This window comes from Lipophrys pholis (genome assembly GCF_963383615.2).
Source record: "Lipophrys pholis genome assembly, chromosome: 11".
NCBI lineage: Eukaryota > Metazoa > Chordata > Actinopteri > Blenniiformes > Blenniidae > Lipophrys > Lipophrys pholis.
In genome coordinates this window covers 10392412-10410691 of record NC_137631.1, presented here as the reverse complement: position 1 = coordinate 10410691, position 18280 = coordinate 10392412, and the positions used below count along the sequence as shown (strand labels likewise).

General features: G+C 43.5%; 1 protein-coding gene across 1 annotated transcript in view; it reads left to right on the top strand.

The window, feature by feature from the left end:
* LOC308117156 (A disintegrin and metalloproteinase with thrombospondin motifs 20) overlaps positions 1–16006 on the top strand; it is a gene marked incomplete at its 5' end in the record, with an annotated part of 74983 nt that extends 58977 nt beyond the window's left edge. Inside the window, 11 exons of the mRNA XM_080475847.1 lie at positions 6509–6676; positions 9811–9984; positions 10843–11013; positions 11291–11491; positions 11601–11730; positions 13247–13341; positions 13439–13533; positions 13620–13753; positions 15330–15421; positions 15535–15639; positions 15896–16006. Of these exons, the coding sequence (XP_080331973.1) occupies positions 6509–6676; positions 9811–9984; positions 10843–11013; positions 11291–11491; positions 11601–11730; positions 13247–13341; positions 13439–13533; positions 13620–13753; positions 15330–15421; positions 15535–15639; positions 15896–15985 (1455 nt within the window). The 3' untranslated portion in view covers positions 15986–16006. The remainder of the gene's footprint in view (positions 1–6508; positions 6677–9810; positions 9985–10842; positions 11014–11290; positions 11492–11600; positions 11731–13246; positions 13342–13438; positions 13534–13619; positions 13754–15329; positions 15422–15534; positions 15640–15895) is intronic.
* Positions 16007–18280: the final 2274 nt, after the last annotated feature.

The following is an 18280-nucleotide window of genomic DNA, read 5'->3' as shown; positions in this document are numbered from 1 at the left end:
AAGGCCTGCCGACACAGAGTTTAACCTAAACTATCAGGAATGTAAATATCATTAACTAATGGTAATTACTTCAAAAACAACGTCGCCGTGAGCTGTGAGGAAGCACCGACAATGCGGCTGTGTTTGATAAATTGTCAACCGAGGCACCGTTTTAGTAATTTATGCCTGTTTGTTGCTAACCAAAACATACCATTTCCTGTGGAGTGTGGGTTTCCCAGGGAGGGGGATCGCAGCCGAGCGTCTGCGAGCTAATCACGCTGCTTCAAATGAAATCCACATGTACAACATTGACATACTTGACTCTGGCCTGAGGGCATCAGGCACAAATGCTCTTCAAACCTGTCACCTCGGGGTCAGTCGCTTGTGACATCATTGGACTTGTGTTTCCTGATCCTGCCCATATGCCACCTGAATGTGTGTGTGTGTGAGTGTGTGTGTGTGTGTGCGTGAGCAATTGGAGCCGTGACCAGAGGGTCCCTGCACAGTGCTCCTGAGGGTGGCTCTCGTGGCTTTAATCTAACTCTGAGCTGGTAGATTGTGTTTCATTTCGGCATTTGAGAGAAAGCAAAACAAGTCCAGTTGATGATTTTCCAGTTAAAAGTCAAGGCACCGCGGCCTTCAGGTTCTAGCAAACCATTAGGACTTTGGGAGGAAAACCAGATGCAGTGAGATTTTATCTGAAAGATTCAAATGTTTGGCTTTTTACCTCAGGATGGAATTTCCTTGTATATAAAGCCTGTTGGTGACAGAAAAGTAACATATTCCACTCTGTGATTGAGGTTGATTCATTCATAATTCAGGTTTAAGAAACCTTCAACGAATGTTGGATGAAACCCAGCAGGAAGCATCAACTCTGACGAGTTTGTGCTGTGAAAATAAAGTCTTGTCGAGAAGTGACGGTTCTTGGTGCGTGAGTCTCGTTGAGAAGGGGTGCAGCGACTCAAAATGAGAAGAGACAAGGCATGAAAGTCTGGAAGTGTTTAACTTGGTCTAGCCCAGGCCCAGCAGATGACAGGGAACGTGGCCTCAATTTGACACAGGTAGTGAGCGTCTGCTTTAACTCAGAACAAAACAAGGACTGTAAAGTGTCTTAAAGCCTCTAGGAGTCGCTTCGTATCCTTCACTTCAATGCAAAGTCGTCTCACACGGCGCTCCCGCCTCAGACTTAACGGGGCCAGGTCCTGTTTGGGCCTGTCGATGTTATCGAGTTGATGAAGTGAGGTGGAGTTTGTTGCTGCTTTTTCGCCTCCCGTAATAGAGACAGTGATAAATTTGGTAATTCTAGCCCACTTCTACAAGGAGGCGAGAGTCCTTTACTTTAACTGGAAAACCTAAAGCTACTGAACCGAAATGTTTAACCCTCTGTGTCAGAGTACTTTCTTTCTATCAGAGATTAACTGTACTCACACTGTTTGTTTCTGTGTTTCTATGTCTGTGTGTGTGTGTGTGTGTGTGTGTGTGTGTGTGTGTGTGTGTGTGTGTGTGTGTGTGTGTGTGTGTGTGTGTGTGTGTGTGTGTGTGTGTGTGTGTGTGTGTGTGTGTGTGTGTGTGTGCGCTGTACGTTCCATGTGATGCAGCTACCTGCCAGGTCTGTTTCTACTTGTTCTCCACTTCTACTAAGTCAGCTATGGCCACTGGCCCGCAGATGTAAGAACATTCCCGTATGTCAAATGGAGCCGACTGCAGGATTTGTCAAAGTTATTACCACATTCCCTGAGAAACTTTACATGTGTATCGAAAGTCGTTCCTTCCGATGGAGATACTCGTTATGCTTTGTTTGAGTTTACCCTCACCGGTCTTTTGGCTTCTCTTCATTATGGCTTAATTTTTCCTCGGATTGGAGGCAACACCTTGTTTCAAGACTGGGAAGCATCCATGGACTGAGACCAGCGCTACAAAAAGCAAAACAAGGTTGACAAAGAGGTTTGCACGGGGAGATACTGAAGGGATGTATAAACACTCCTAATAAACAAAGCTCTCTGCGTGTGAAACTCTCAAATCGCCAACGTCACCTTAATTAAAGAAAGAAAGTGCAGGAAAATAGCATTCATCCTCTTGCATCTGTGCGTTGGAACTCTTTCTCCCCCCCTTGTAAACACAAAAGCAAGGTCAAGATCGTCTTCTCCCTCTCAACTTTTCCATACGTCTCCCCTCACAAGCCGTGGCAGGCCGGCCGCTTTGGCAGATTAGAAAAGCAGCTGTGTAACATTTAGCAGGAAGAGGGAGTTAGACTTGGAAGCCGCATGTCAAAGGTCACTATTTTATTACTTTACAACTGGTCTGCTGTTTGTATTTTTTCAGGTTCTGTCATATCGAAGTTGCGTGGCTCAGTGACGTGTCCTGCTTCCCTTCATTTTCGCCATCATTTCGTGCTTGTTGGATGGTTGAGTACAAATAAAACTAGTCTTGGTGAAACGTTTCGACGTAGGGGAAAAACTCGCCTTGTTTTGTCATTTTATCTCCACTCATGGTGACTCGTGCCTTTTTCTGAGTGGTGTTGACTTAAAAAGGGAAACTGTGCTGGAGACCGTGTATATGCCTACTCAGCGCTGTGTTTATTTAACTCCTCGGAGATGGCAAAGTCACACCGAGCCACGGAGCACGGTGCGTGCTGCTCAGCTTTGAGCTGATTTGAGTTTCTCTGCGGCTCTTGCGGCTGACAGTTTGTCAAAAACCGCTCAGACGGAGACAGGAAATTATTTCCACGCCGTACAATCGTGCGCACCCTGGCACAAATAACACAGCAAAAATCAACTTGTCACTTTTGACTTCCATCACTGCCTTTGGTTATACATTTTCTTGACTTCTTCGCAGGTTCCTAACCCTATAGGGTCAAGGGAGGGAGTTAGTTTTAGATAAAGTGCAATGAGTTCAATGTGTAAATGTTGGGATTTCGCCCTGCTCCTGTGTGTGGTTTTTGAGTCGGGGTGGGTATTTTGGCCCGGTGGAGAAAAGATCTATGCCTCTTGATGTTCTTCTGCCCCATGACTCCGCTCTTACCAGCTGTTCCCATGTTGATAACATGTGTTGTTTTGACTCCTCGCCCAACAAGACCCTGAAGAGAGAAACCCAAATAGTCTCTCGCACCATATCTTCTTATCTCTGAAACAGAGAACACCACGGCACTCAGCATTAATAAAACAAAAAAAAAACAACACAACTTTATGTCAAAGTGCATTGTGTTCCTAGTCGTGTCAGTGAAAGGTTTCATGTTATAATAGAGACAAATTAGGACTTGAATGAACACGGTTGACCACGCAGAGCTGACACGTTTGGTGAAAGATACTGTATCTCAGTCTTTGACGACGTGTCGCTCAGGGTATAATTCTGCACCCTCCTCCTGCACACTGCTCTGGCAAGTTTGCTCTTGCTCCGGGGTCAGCACGGAGCTCCTTTGAAGACTCTTTGTGACTACAGTTACCATATGCTTGGTATTACCATCCTCCCGCATTGCAAGCGTGCTGCAGTGTGACTGGAATCTGACCTTGATGGTCACTTTGAGAGATCTCGACTCACTCAGAAACTCAAATTATCATCAATACACAATGCAGCTTTTTTTTTTTTTTCTTTTTTTTTTCGCGATAATGTTTTCTTTTAATGTGTTTTTGTGATGTGGCTGACTTCACATGAGCAGAATTATTGGCTTACCTGTTGTGAGGGAAGCAGTGGGCGGGGTTGTCCGGTGGTGGCCGCCTGCCAGTCCTACAAAAAGACATTGTTGCACAAACAAAAGGATCTGATATCAGTGTGATTATCTGGTGAGACTGTTTCTGTAAGAAATCCGCTTGTACGAAATCACATTTTATTAACTCGCTCAAAAAAATCTGACATCTGTTTCCAAAACTCTCTGGGGGCGCTTCATGGTTCTTTAACACAAATAAAAAAAGGCATGAATTAACTGGGTATGGTTTAACACTCAATTATGTGATTTGTTCCAGGACTGTGAAACGTCACCAGTTCTAGTCAGCAGCTTTGGAGCCACTAAGCAGTGTGATTAGGAGTTTGTTTCGTGTGGCTTTAAGTGCTAATTATGTCCTTCAGTGAAAAAAAAAATTGGGATTTTCATAGAAAAAAAAAAAAAAACTGTTTCACAAAAGCTGCTTTTCTTGGCTGGTTTTCAGCTGTCAACTTTAAGCGATTGAGTCATTCCTTTTTTTTAAAGTAATCCACATTATGCTCAGATGAACCTCTGCGGATTATACTGGATTTAACCCACCTAATCATGTGAAATTAATTGCAGGGACAACGTGGGAGGTCAAATATGTCCCAGCAAGTGCTTCATTTACCATGTGACCCATTGATTTATGTGTTTTTCTCAAGGACTTTTTTATTGTCTTTTATGTCAGAGGGACCCCTGCACAGTTGTCCAACACTCTCAGTATAACTCACTGAATAATAAGCGCCAGCATGAAAGCACAAGTTGCCATCAGAAAATGCAATCTGAGCACAGAATAAGCCCTCTTGACTATCATCTTCCACTCATGTTCATGCAAGGTTTTCTTTGAAAGTCTCACCCTGTACAAAAGCGGAAGCCACTACTTTTAGGTAAAGCAAAGCAGCAAGACAGTGAGTTGTCACAGTTGTAGCAGTGGAGCGATAAAGAGAAGAGTCCTACCTGAGTGGGTGCTGCTGAGTGAAGTAAGCCAGCTGTGGATGGGTGCAGTGCAGCAGATGTCCCTGAGTCCTTGCCCTCCTCTTGCTCCCAGAGGTGAAACTGTCCTCTGGTCCCACGCACCGTGCCAGCTCTCTGTGTGCTGTGTTACCGGCCCTGATTAACTAATGGCTGACAGATGAGGTTGGCAGGGCAGCAGGAGGAGCTCATCGCCATATAGTCTTTTTTTTTTTCTTTCTTTCTTTCTTCCACCGGTAAAAAAATGCAGATACAGTTCAGCTGGGGGAGCACAGCTCGTATGGCTGCGATTTCCTTTCTTCCTCCTTTTTTTTTCCCTCCTCTCTCTTTTTTCCCCCTCCCTGCTTTTACAGCAGTGAGGAGGGGCTACCCCCTCCACCCTCTCTCTCCAACATGTTTGCTTGTCTCTGCTCTTGTCTGAGGTAGAGGGAGTTCAGTTATCTCTCTTTTTTCTTTTTTTTTTTGAGCGAGTGTGCAGCAAGTATGTGAATCTGCCAGATTTCAGGACTAGTCTCTGGGGCTTTGATGTTCTCCGTCAGCTGAGCCGGCCCTGTGTTTAAAATGCCTCTGTAATTACAACCTGTATGATGCATGTGTATGTAGTGTCATCCACAGCCTGCACCACACTTTGGAAGAAAAAGCAGGAGGTGGCTTTGTTTGAAGACCTCAAATAGTTGCTTAAAACTTTTTTCTTTTTTTTTTTTTTTTAATAGGCAAAGTATGCAGTTTAGCTTCGAGAAACTGGGTTAAAATTTTTTTTAAAAAAGTCCTCCTTCCATAGGTCTTCACAGTGGTATCATCAGCACCATCAGTTTGTGTGGGTGTTATGCAATATTCTGAGATCATAATTAGAGGACAATGCAATATTATGTTCATTATCTGGACTGGAAAATATGCTAAGACAAAAAATGTAACTCTCCTCGTCTTGTGTATTTGATTCCAGCACCCCATTTTTGGAGTGGCTTTGTATAGGGGCGCTCACTCGTCAAGCAGAAATAGCCACTCTAATTGCTGTCTGGCCTCACGGGGACCATAGTCTTTACAATTATTCCATCGACTATCTCAGGCCATCCTCAGAGCTTTCATCGGGGCGTCTGCTTTTTATTCATTATGATTCTTTTTCTTTCATCTCCCTTCTTCGTTGTTTAGCTTTCCTGAAAAATTTCTAACCTTCTTATTGATACTAGATGATCGTCTCACCATAACTATCCATCTATGTTTTCCTTCTACATGCCTTCTACTTGCTCCACAAAAAAAAAAAAAAAACTCCATTAGTGTGTTTACAGGGTGAATAACTGGCGGCATTTCATCCAGCTCTCCACAACTCTATGTTGGATAATGTTGTAAAGCGGAGAGAAGGACGGGATAATGTAAAAGGTAGCCACAGGTCAAATTGGTACTCTGGTAGCTTTATAGCAATATGAACATTACAATAAGTCACAGAATGATGAGCGGCTTCTTTAATCATAACTGATCAGCCACAAAGAAATGCCAAACCAATAACCTTATTGTAGAAATAAAGAATTGAAATCTAACTTGAACTTGTCTGGTTAAACTTTGCAGTCCACTTCTTAAGAACTGCAGTGAGATCACATTACACCCTAAAATTTCCATGCAATTTTGTTTTCTTTAATTGATTTTAATTGACCGTGTTCAAACTATTCTCACTTATTGGGAGAATATTAAAACAGGCAGTATTATTCAAAAAAGATGTGAAGAATGTTTAATATTTAAATAATAAAAAAACGGTTCATGAGCCACAGTTTGTCAACGGGCAGTAGTTTGGCTACCTAAACTGGTTTTATTCAAACGTTCACTGATATGTTCTTCTTCCCTCCTTTTTCCTACCCACCACCCTCCCTCTCTCTCCCTCTGCAGTGCTCAGTGAGCTGTGGTCAGGGGACCAAACAGCGGGAAATAGCCTGTGTTTATCAAAACCAAACCAAAATAGAGGAGGATCTCTGCAGTCATCTGCCTCGGCCCCGGGCGGAGAAGGCATGCCGGGCTCAGCGATGTCCCGGATGGAAAGCCAACAGGTGGCGGGAGGTATGTTTGTTCCTCGGACTCATATAATCGCCCAACATCTCAGCGGCGGCGAGCAGCTGAGACACAAGCACAAAGCCGAGAGCTTCCCAGGCGTTGCCGATGTAGGACATGTACACACAGAGCACCTGTCCAATCAAACACTTTGTTTGCTCTTATTGGAGAGTGATGTAGTTTCCTCAAGTGTAAACTAAGCATCACAGACTGGATCTGTAAAAGTGTTTATGCAGAGAACTTGACATTTATAGTTCAAGTTTAAATTATTCAGGCCAAATCTTAAAAAGTGTGTGTAAAGCGAGTTTTATGCTGGCCCGGCTCTCCTCTGAAAGCTTTTCATCAGACCACACACTAACCGCATGCATACACAATACACTATTTGAACGAAATAATAAACAAGAAGATTCAGAGGCGCAACGGATTCGGCAGAGCTTCGTGTCACTTACAAATACAAGCAGGATGTTAAGAATGATTCATATCTTGAATCACGCAGCAGTTTATCTACTTAGAACATGATAAACTGGCCACTTACTTGTACATTAAAAGCCCAACGTTGTGTTTTACTCGTCTGATTAGATGTGTCAGCTAAGTATGGCTGCAGAGTCAGATGGTTTTTCACACTCTGGGTGATCAGGGAGAAAGAAGTCTGTCCAACCTTGAGAGTAAAATCCAAAGAGGTTCATGAGAACTCGGCTCCCTCCCTCCCCTCTGCAAGACTCCTGCCACTCCCCACTCTTTGAGGGTGTCCTCCTCCCCGCTTCGGTCTTTGCTTGCCGGTGTCTGGAAGCAATCATCTTCCTCCACATACCACCAGCAACCATGAAATCCTCAACTAGAGCATAAAGACATGTTTTATATCTTAATATCCGTGCATGTGACAACTTTGAAACCTCAGCGCCCAGAGTTTGAGTTATTCCACAGCTACCCAGGCTCCTCAGTCACCTCCGCGGGGGGATGTAATGGGCAACATGTTAAAGGAGCTGGAGGAGGTCAGGGCTGCTGCCTGTTGAGAATTTGCCCCCCCCCCCCCCCCCCCCCCCCCCCCCTCAAAAAAAAAAAAGAGAAAAGAAAAGAACTCTTCTCTCCTCACATAGCCAGTGAAATTCCAACCGTTTTATTCTAGTTTAGCTTCACATTTCTCACATGTGACATTCGGAATTTTTTGCCTTTGCCAATAGAAACTCCGAATAAACAAAATATTTAAAATCAAAGCGACCAATCATCGGCGACATCTGCTATCACTGATGGTGTCTTTGTTTCGCTGGACAATCCACAGATCATCCTGTCATTGTTTTTAGAGAGCGTCTTTCTTCTGCAGTTTCAAAGATGTCACTTACAATGATCTTCTTTGGATCATATGGAGTAAAAGGTCTCTGGTGTCATCGGATGTCTTTTTTTTTTTTTTTTTTTTTAAAGCAGTGAGAAGCCCAAAGACTTTCAGTATGCTGAAAATGTAACCCAGAATTAAGAGCGAATCTAAACATCTTGGGAAGTATGAAAACATTCTTGTACTGTTGGAGATGCAGACCCAGCATATTGAAATAATCCTCTCATTGTCTCCTCTGCTTGTCCCCACACTGTCTTATGGCACATCTTCTCACAGAATGAAGCAGTTTACATTGACGAGACTTTGCGTAGACTTTCTAGCTGTGTAGTTCTCTGACTGGTATGAAGTAGACGAGGCCTCACACTGTGCATTGAGGACTTGCTTAAAGGAGTTACAGAGAAACAGGCCCGATCGGCTAAAGCCTTGCAGAGTGCTTCCTCAGTATGCAGGTATGCTTCTCGAAGCACATCAAAGAGATGTTTGAGATAGACCTTTGTGTGATCCCAGATATACGGCTTACGGAGAAGAAACAAACCTGCCTCGGATTTATTATGTGCATTGTGCAGATGCAGCAGAGCAGCAGAACTTTGATGCAGCAGACCAAACAAACGTTTGTTGTCCATCAAAGTCTAAGAAACTTTTTGAAAGTAAATGCAGGTAATACTTTGAGCCTATGAACAACTAGAAGAACTCACAAAGAGTACAGACGTCTTCCAGGGACAATCCTCTATGAAATGCAAATCTGCTCCCATCATCCTGTTATCCTACTTTACTTTCCAACTGTTAAGGTAACGTCAAAAAAGGTGCTTACTTAATACTATACAGTGATATAGAGTCAATGTATTGTCAGATTTTTCCATATTTTCTACCATCTGAACCAGTGAGGGTGGCACAGCAGATTATTAACAGACCACTACCTCCCCTCAAAGTACATTCACACTCACCGACTAGAAAAGGTCAGCCGTATCGTAAAAGGACCTCAGCAGCTCTGTGCGGTGCCTGTTGTTCTCGCTGTCATTTTGAATTACGTACAGATTCCAAAACCAAATTGACTCTTAATATATTCTTATATTTGATTTTTTTTGTGAACTGCTTACTATTTATTGTATTTTTTTGTACAATTTCAACACAATTACGATGGTGGAAAAGCAGTGTGCACCCTGAACGGGTCTCCACTCTGTCTAACTTAACCTAGCATGCATGTTTCTCCGACTTTGGGAAAAAGATGAAGCATCCAGAAGAAACCACACACATATAAAATGCAAACCACACAAAGTCCCAGGTCAGACTCAAAATTAAGTGGGGGGGTCTTTCTTGGACTGTCCTACAACCAAGTATCATGACCTCCTCAGTTCAAGTAGTAAAAAAAAAAACCAAACAAACATTACCATTAGTCATTGCTCAAATAGACTTTGCCGAATCAGTGAACTTGCCGTTTTTATTAGAACCTTGTTGCTTATAAATGGTTATTTGTTTTAAACTGAACCCTTCTGCTGTTTCTTAAGCGTGCAAGCCCAAGACATAATAACCCCAGCGACATGATCAGCGTTATTAACCACGGGTGGCTTCTTTCAGACATTTTACAACAGTTTTATCAGGCTGAGTGAAACTCCTCCTGGCAAGAAAATGACATTTCATGTGTAGAATTATTAAACCACCACAGCTTCACCTACTAACTAACGTTTGAACGCCATGAAATCGAGGTTCATACTCTCTGTTTTCACTCACCAGAAAATATAATAAAAGTCATTTTGTCAGAGTCCTGGTACTGCTTTCCCTTACTGAAATGTGTGGTTCTTTTTCTGCCTGTCAGTGTTCTGTGACCTGTGGAGTCGGCGTGCAGAACCGAGATGTGTACTGCCGACTCAAAGGGACGGGGCGAGTCAGAGAGGATCTATGCTACGCTCACGCTCGTCCTCCGATTGTCCGACCGTGCCAAACTGCAGAGTGCACGCATTACTCTTGGGTTGCTGGTGAATGGGAAGGAGTGAGTAGAGAGTCTCATTCATTTTGCTTTCTTTCTTTATGGCACCACATTTCCTTTTCTAGGTGTCTTAGCGTGAAACAGATGTACAGATGTTTGACCAGCTTATTAAGGTTTTTATTGGCTGCAATCTCTGTTTCCTCTCTCTCTCTCTCTCTCTCTCTCTCTCTCTCTCTCTCTCTCTCTCTCACTCTCTCTCTCTCTCTCACTCTCTCTCTGCACCATTAAACGGTTGACCTGCGGGTGCCCTTCATCTCCGCCGTCAGTCATGGTGGCTTAAGTGATAACCGTCGCTCGTCATATCGTACAGTATCAAACCTCCGAGAACTGGTGGCCCTCATTCCTTTTGTCCTGGATGTCACTGCTCTGTGTCACGCCAGCAGACGGCTTTTCTTCCCGGCTCATCTTTCTTTAATGTCGTGTGCTTTGTCCTGAAAAGCGAGGCATAAAAGAAGGGCACCATGTAGGGACCTCGCACTGTGTCCTCCTGCTGGAATGTTTGCAGTATTCAGATTCCTGTCTGTGTTGCCTCGAGAACATACGGTCCGCTTTTCCTTACAGTTTGGCTCATAAATTCCCACAAAGTATTAGGAAAATCAACATTGAGTAAACATTTACACTTTTACTTGAATAAATGTTCATTTTTGTACAAGTTTATTCATATTAATTGGCTCTGTGAATCAGGAGTGACAGAAACCTGTTGAACTTTTACAGTCACATAAGTACATGTTGGTGATCGTATCGATGTTGCCATTGTCCCAAAATAATCATCTACAATAATGTAAACCTCCTGTAATGAGTATCACTAGGGAGTGCAGGTTTCTCTTTAACCCTCACTGAGTTCTCCCTTCTTCATCGCAGTGTAACGCAACATGTGGCGAGGGCGTGCAGAGCAGGAAGCTGGGGTGCATCGGTCCCGGGATGACACCTGCCCAGGATGATTACTGCGAGCCGTCGTCCCGGCCTTCATCTCTACAGCATTGCAAGGAGGCTCCCTGTCACTACAAGTGGATTACAGGAGAATGGTCACAGGTGGGGTTAAAAAAACAAACAAAAAAAACCAAAACATCAGCCCTTTGAGACTGAAAATGAAAAAAATAAACAATCTTTTTATGAATGTGACAAAGAAGGAGACCTTTGCATCAATGCAGATTATGTTCAACTTCCCATTGTGTGACTGTGTAAGATTTTTTAAATTCTACTTTCAAGAAAAGATCAACACTGTTAATAGCTGGTGACTTCTCTTTACCGAAGCATTTTGTGCGATCGTGTATTTAATGGTCAGTTTGCGTATGTGTCTGTGTTGCAGTGCTCAGCCAGCTGTGGGGTTGGCTACCAGCAGCGTATCGTCTCCTGCGCGGTGACGCCGTCTTCTCAAACTCAGCGCCGGTACGCTCAGTCTTTTTCCGCCAGCACAAACTGCCCCGAGCCCCACCCGGCTGGCACCCGGCCGTGCCTCCTCACAGACTGCCCTCACACTACCTACTGGAAAGTCGGCCCGTGGAGCAAGGTGAGCCTGATCACACACCAAAAAAAAAAAAAAAAAGGCATGTGTTTTTACGGTTCCTTCAATAAATCTGATTCATTGAACTGATTGGTTTTGTGACTGTGTGTGTCAGTGCTCGCAGACCTGTGGAGCAGGAGTGATGGAGCGCAGGGTGGAGTGTGCGAACCCCAAAGGCCATCTGTCCAAACACTGCCGTCACTCTGAAAAACCAGAATCTCAAGCTGCGTGTCAAGAGAGAGAATGTAAGCGGGTTTTTTTCTTTGATTGTACAACTTTGAAGATATTCTCTTGCCTTCCAGATCTTTACTTCTGCCGAGAGCTTGTCCATATCCGTCTTCCCTTATGAATCTCCTCTTTGGGATTTCCTCTGCTACGTCTTTATTGTCCACGTTCTTTTCTAGATTTCTCTTCTGGACCTTTTCTCGTGGATCATCTGTATTATTTTTAAATGTTCTACATTTTATCTTCTGCTTAAATTTTCTAATCTCCTACTTTCTTTCTTCATCTTGTCTTCAATTCCAGATCTTTTCTTTCAGGTTTCGTTTTCACGATCTGCACTTTGAGTTATTTCTTACATATTCCCACTTTGACCCTCCTCTGTGGTCTTCTCTTCTCTTCTCTTCTCTTCTCTTCTCTTCTCTTCTCTTGTTACAAAATGACGGACAATGTGACGGCCTTTCAGGAGATTTGGGCTGTTGGGGGGGGTTTTGTGTTCGGTGGGGGACGACGATGATTTAAATATTAGTTTTTGATTAAGGAAACTCTTTTGATGAGTCGGTTGGTGACTGTTGTACAGTAAATGTTTTAATAAAGGGACTTTTAAAACCTCTCTTCTCTTCTCTTCTCTTCTCTGGTCTGGTCTGGTCTGGTCTGGTCTGGTCTGGTCTGGTCTGGTCTGGTCTTGTCTTGTCTTGTCTTGTCTTGTCTTGTCTTGTCTTGTCTTGTCTTGTCTTGTCTTGTCTTGTCTTCTCTTGTCTTCTCTTCTCTTCTCTTCTCTTCTCTTCTCCTATCACGACTATCAGGTATTGATTACTTTTTAATTCCATACCTCACACATTTCATCATTTTGTCCAACTTTTTGGATCGCTCTGATTCTTACTGTAAACATAGGTTTTGTGGCATAATGGCGTGAAATGGACTGTGTTGTATATGGCAACCAACATCATATTGGATTGTGTTTACAATAAGTCAAGTTCCTTGCTTTATTTTAGCACATTTGAGTGATTACTTGGTGGAACTGTAAATATAAACTCAGCAGTTTTTGCAAATTGTGATATGGCTGGTTGGCGGACGCGTGTACTGAGGCAGACTCTGGAGGGCTGGAACACAGCAAGCCAAAGTTTGCAGGTTCGCACACCCGCATTTCAAAACATTGCAGTCCGCACTGGGCTAATCATTCTCGACTTGGCTTCTGCCAAGTCAGGCACTGACGAAATTAAAATGATATGCTCGGGTGACGGCCAGTTCCGTGGTCCGCGTATTCATTTTAATCAGCTAATCAGCTCAACAGTATAATATGAGCTCGACAGCACTCTGGAAATACCAGGGAGGCAACACAAACAAGACATTTAGATAGCTTTTGTTGAAGGAAGCAAGTGCCAGATCAGGATTTTCTCCTACAGAAGTGCTTAGTTTATTGGCCTTTGCAGTGTTCTGGCATTTGCTGGCAAATGATGAGTGTAGAAGCATGCGCACTGGGAGTGGCGATATATTACAACTCACAACCTCAGTGTCATTGCCCTGCTACCCTCTCCTCAGGCCAGCTGTTCACTTCCTGCCGAGAGATCCAGATGAGACAGGGCGTGAGGATTGATGGGGAGTACTATCTAAAAGTCAAGTCTCGGATATTACAGGTATGTCCCTTTTGTCTGAATTGCTCCTGTGCAAGTCCTGACCTCAACCAGCAGCTTCCCCTGAGATCTCATCTGTTGTCTCAATGTGTTTCCTCAGATTTACTGTGCCGAGATGCAAACTGATTTCCCGAAAGAGTATGTGACGTTACGCAGTGGTCAGACGGATAACTACTCGGAGGTGTATGGGCACAGGTGTGTGTGTGTGTCTGTGTGTGATGTTATGGTTGCAATACCAAGTGTGAGACTCTAAAGTGCTACTGCTTTTCTTTACCACCCAGGTTACTGAACCCTTTTGAATGTCCGTATAATGGAAGCCGGAGACAGGACTGCGATTGCAGGAACGACTATTCAGCAGCAGGATACACGCTCTTCCACAAAGTTCGCCTGGACTTGAGCTCTCTGAGGATAATGAGTGCGTAGTTACCGTGTGATTATCTTACACTCTTTCCCGTAATTAGACCGCACATCATTGCTGCGTTAACCCTGACACATCTCGTCCCGTAACAGCAGTAACACTCAGGTCCCAGAGCCTGAACCTTCCCAAAAGCGGTGAAACGCCGCTTTCCCCTCACACTCTCGCCGGTGAAATCAAAATAATGACCTCTCAGCACTCTGCGTCCACGCCTCTTGGCAAACCCTTGTAGTCGTGCCTGTCGGGGCAAACACAGAGCAGAGGGGGGAGAAGAAAAAAAAAACGGGTTGCATGTGTGCACGTACAGAGGTGTGCGCTCATTTAGAAAACAATATGTGAGCGCACTCAAATGTGCATCCAATTGCATCAGTATCAAACACTTCTGTAGTTTTATACTTGCACGCAATCACCGGTACACACTTTGTACACCAACACACTCACACACATCTTCAGACGATATCCTCTTCCTCGTTAGTGCAGTGAGCTCCACCTGCCTTGTTGTGTCCAAGTGTGCCTTTGATTAGAGAATGTGGACGAGTGGACAGGGGCGCTATGCTTACATTTGTGTGTGTGTGTGCGTGCGTGCGTGCGTGTGTGTGCATGGAGGGGAAGTCGGATTAGTTCCTCCACCGTCATCCCTCCATCTCCTTTGTCTCGTCTGGATTCTGACAGCACATGTTCCGTCGCTCCCTCCTCATGGTACTCTTTTGGCCTTCTGATGGTTCGAGGAGAGCGGGGGGGGGGGGGAGATAATGAGTTCAAGATGCCGGGAGGATCCTGAAGATGTGATAATTCAGTGCGCAGTGCACATCTCTTAAACTTTATTGTCACACGACACAAAGCACAAAGGCAGGGCAGGAAAAGGGGCCTGGACAGTGTCAACATGGAGTATTCCAGGATAGCAGAAAAATGACAAGTTAAAGTAGAAAACTAAAGAAAACAGGTTTCAGAATGATTTGTAGTTTCAAGCATAAGTTAGTAAACAATGCCTAATAACCTGCTTGATTTTCATTGATTTACATCCGTACTGCTTTTTTTAAATTAGCCTCACCATTGAACAAAAACAGATTTACTTAGCATATTTGTTTATACTCACATTCTATAAACAATACATTTCAAGATCTTTCTGTGCCTAACCTGACATTTTTTGAGAAAAGTTGCACAATCTAAAATCTCACCCGCCACACTGATTCTCTGTCGACTAACGCAGGTGGAAGTCGTGTGCTTCTTTTGCTGCGCTCCCCTGATATTTTACTAGTTGTACTTCGTTGTCAAAGCTGCAAAGCTACAGGCACTGTTGCCATCTGCTGCTTGTTGTTGGACAAGTTGAGAACACTTTCAAGAACTTGTCAAGGTAATCTGAATTAGATCCTCACACAGTCCCACATGTTTGTCATTTTTGCTTCACTGCTCCAGGAAGCTTTCAATGGAAAAGTGTCAACGACGTGACATTAATCCTGCAAAGATTTGTTAATGTTGGTTTTCTGCAGATATGTGTGAGGCTGTCTTCCTCTGAACAGTGTTGCATGTTATGACTGTGGATCTGAATCTGTATCTCTACTTCACTATGTGTCAGTCACAGACCTCCAGTTTTCGCAGACTCTTCTTGGTCGACCCGTGCCCTTTGCCACAGCTGGAGATTGTTACAGTGCGGCCAAGTGTCCACAGGTAGGCGCTGTAGTTCTGACATGTGAAAACCTGGTTTTTATGTCATTTGTGTGAACATACTTGGATGCCCTCAATAAGGACCTTTATGAAATGACTCTATGTTGTGTTTTCAGGGCCAGTTCAGCATTAATCTGATTGGCACTGGTCTCAAAGTGGCTCAGGCCACCAAATGGACATCTCAGGGCAACTATGTTTCCGTCAAAGTCCACAGGTCTGAGGTGAGAAGTGGATTTCTTCATTGGTTTATTTAAGTCTGGCTCTTGCCTGATGCCATTGAGTTGCAATTGTGCCTCATGTTGGATCTGGAGTGTGAGAATACGATTGCATTTTTGAAATGTCATCTGAATCGCTGAGCTGTTTGTGTCTGATTCACCGAAGAGGAATCCCCTCTGACATTTATGAGGCGCTCGTTGTCTGCATAAAACCTTGCCCTTTGCCCACATTTTCCCTTTCCTCGTTTGTCTCCACATGTAGGACGGGACAAGAATCTACGGCCGCTGTGGTGGCTTCTGTGGGAAGTGCATTCCCCAGGCTCACAATGGCCTTCTCCTTCAGGTCCACTGAGACCAAACCCATGAATCCGTCTTGAACTCAGTAACCCAGGAGAAACACAGTAAGAGTGATTTGTTGGATCCTGTTGGATCCTGTCGTCGCCTGCGAGCGCAGTGGACGAGGATCTGACAGTTATCATCCTTAAGTATCGTCCACAGTTCCCAAATGGCAGCTAAAGCAGACAAGACCGCCTCCGAGTGTGCAGTGTACAGTGCTGCAGGGCCGTCATCAGGTCCCATTCAAACTGCTCACGCTGAAGAGGAGCCAGTGATGACTGCAACAGTCCTGCAGTGGCTATCGAGCACATCTGCACTTCAGAGCCGAACCTAAAATAGATTTTTTTTGTTTGTTTGTTTGTTTGTTTTTTTAAGGTCTGCTGAGCATTTGTTTTTGAATTTTTAAAAAAAGGTTACAGGACGGAGACACACTATGGAGGGAGATACAGAAATAGCAAAGAAACAGACTTATATAAAAAGAAAATCATTGGAGCTTAACAGAACAACTTTTTTAGTTGTAAAAAAATTAAGGTTCACGATTCAGAATTCATTCAGAAGAAGAAGTAGTCGAGGGTTGTCACACTGTCTCCCCTGTATAGATATTTACATTTACTGTTACACCATAAGCACGAAAGACATTGTAATACCTGCTACAGTTCGACTGGGACAAACTCAACTTACAAAGCTAGAACCGCACTACACCCCTCAAACCTCAAGCTGTTTCTTTGTCTAATGCCAAGTAGTAATCTTTTACTTGAATGCCACACTCCTCCATGGTTTTCACATGACGTGGTGGCTGCCAATTGTAGGTAATAAGAGCAAAATTCCTGTACTACTTGTTGCATTTCGTTTGAATAAGCCGGTAAGTCTTATTATATAGTTTGCAACTGTCTAAACGGCGCCTCTCGTTATAATCATTCTCCATTACACTTACTAGAAACTCAGCTCTAAATAAGCGTTTTTTAGTCTTTCTTTCGCACTCGCTGAAATAAAAGTTTCAACTTTAGTGTTTCAAGTCTACTACAACTATTTAAATATACTTGTTGCAATTTGAAACTTACAATTTTCTCTCTGAATTGGATACATGTTGGGTTGGATTTCTGCTGAAGGTTCTACATTTATTTTGTGACAGTACATGATGGAAATGGAGTTTGAAAGAGCTTGCGCTGTGTCTTGCCGTAGTATTTTTTTTGTGCTCACATATGATCAACGTTGGTCTCAAACTGCACAAAGACATTGCTGATGACAATACAAGAAGCGCCCGGCAGAGCTGTCAAGCGTTATGATTTAACATTTCTAAAAATCATACAGAAGCAGCAAAGATACCACCAATAACTTATCAGTGTTACTTTGGAAGTCGTATATAGGAAAGCTGAAATTGAATTTGGTCACTTTCCTATTTAACAAAATAATTTACAGTTTTATATAATTCAAAAAAAAAATTCACTGAAGTTCTCTGGCGCCCCCTAGGTCAGGTCGACTCACACTTGGAAAAGCACTGCTTTGCACAGACACTACGGTAGTATATTAGGAATGGTTGTGTTTCAGTAAACAAGAAGCTAACAGGCTTGTTTCAGTATCATCAATGTTCACTTTAAAGTAAGCAGGTGTAGGTTCTGTGGTTTTCTTTTCTTTTCTTTTCTTTAGCACAGTAGCCTCCCAATAACCAAGCAACAAAATACTGAAACCCTTCCTGACCTGCCTCATGTCAGAGGTGAAACCATAGGAGAAAAAAATAGAACAACTGCAAACACTTTTATTTTCATTGTCTGTCTGCTGTCTTGTCAGATATTAACTACTGAAGTCCTCAGAGACGGTTTGTTTCCTGGTATTGAAGTACACTGACACTGATTTTCAGTTTTTAGTGCTTTTTAAAGTTCTCCTCGGTTACACCGCTACCCAGTATCAGCTGGGATTTCTCACCTCCCACGCTCCGTTTTGTGCCGACTGTGGGTAAACGCAACCCCTACCTCACACACACACACACACACACACACATCCATGCTCTGTTTGAGATATGTGTTGTAATATATTTATGTTTGACCATATTTATTCTGTATTTGACTTGTTCTGTTTGTTGATGTACAAGGACTGCCTTCCAGCCGCTGTGTCACCTTTGGTCCATTTCATCCGCTTTGCTAAAATTTGTGCGAACCTACTTTGGCAGCGTATAACCACTAACCTTGAATAAGGGTCCTTTTGAATGGTGCTTTTGAACTACTGGAATTACCTCTAATCTTGGGAAGGAAGACACTGGGGATTTGGGGATGAAATGAACTGTGGCAAAGCTTGATAGGACTCTTTAGCACGT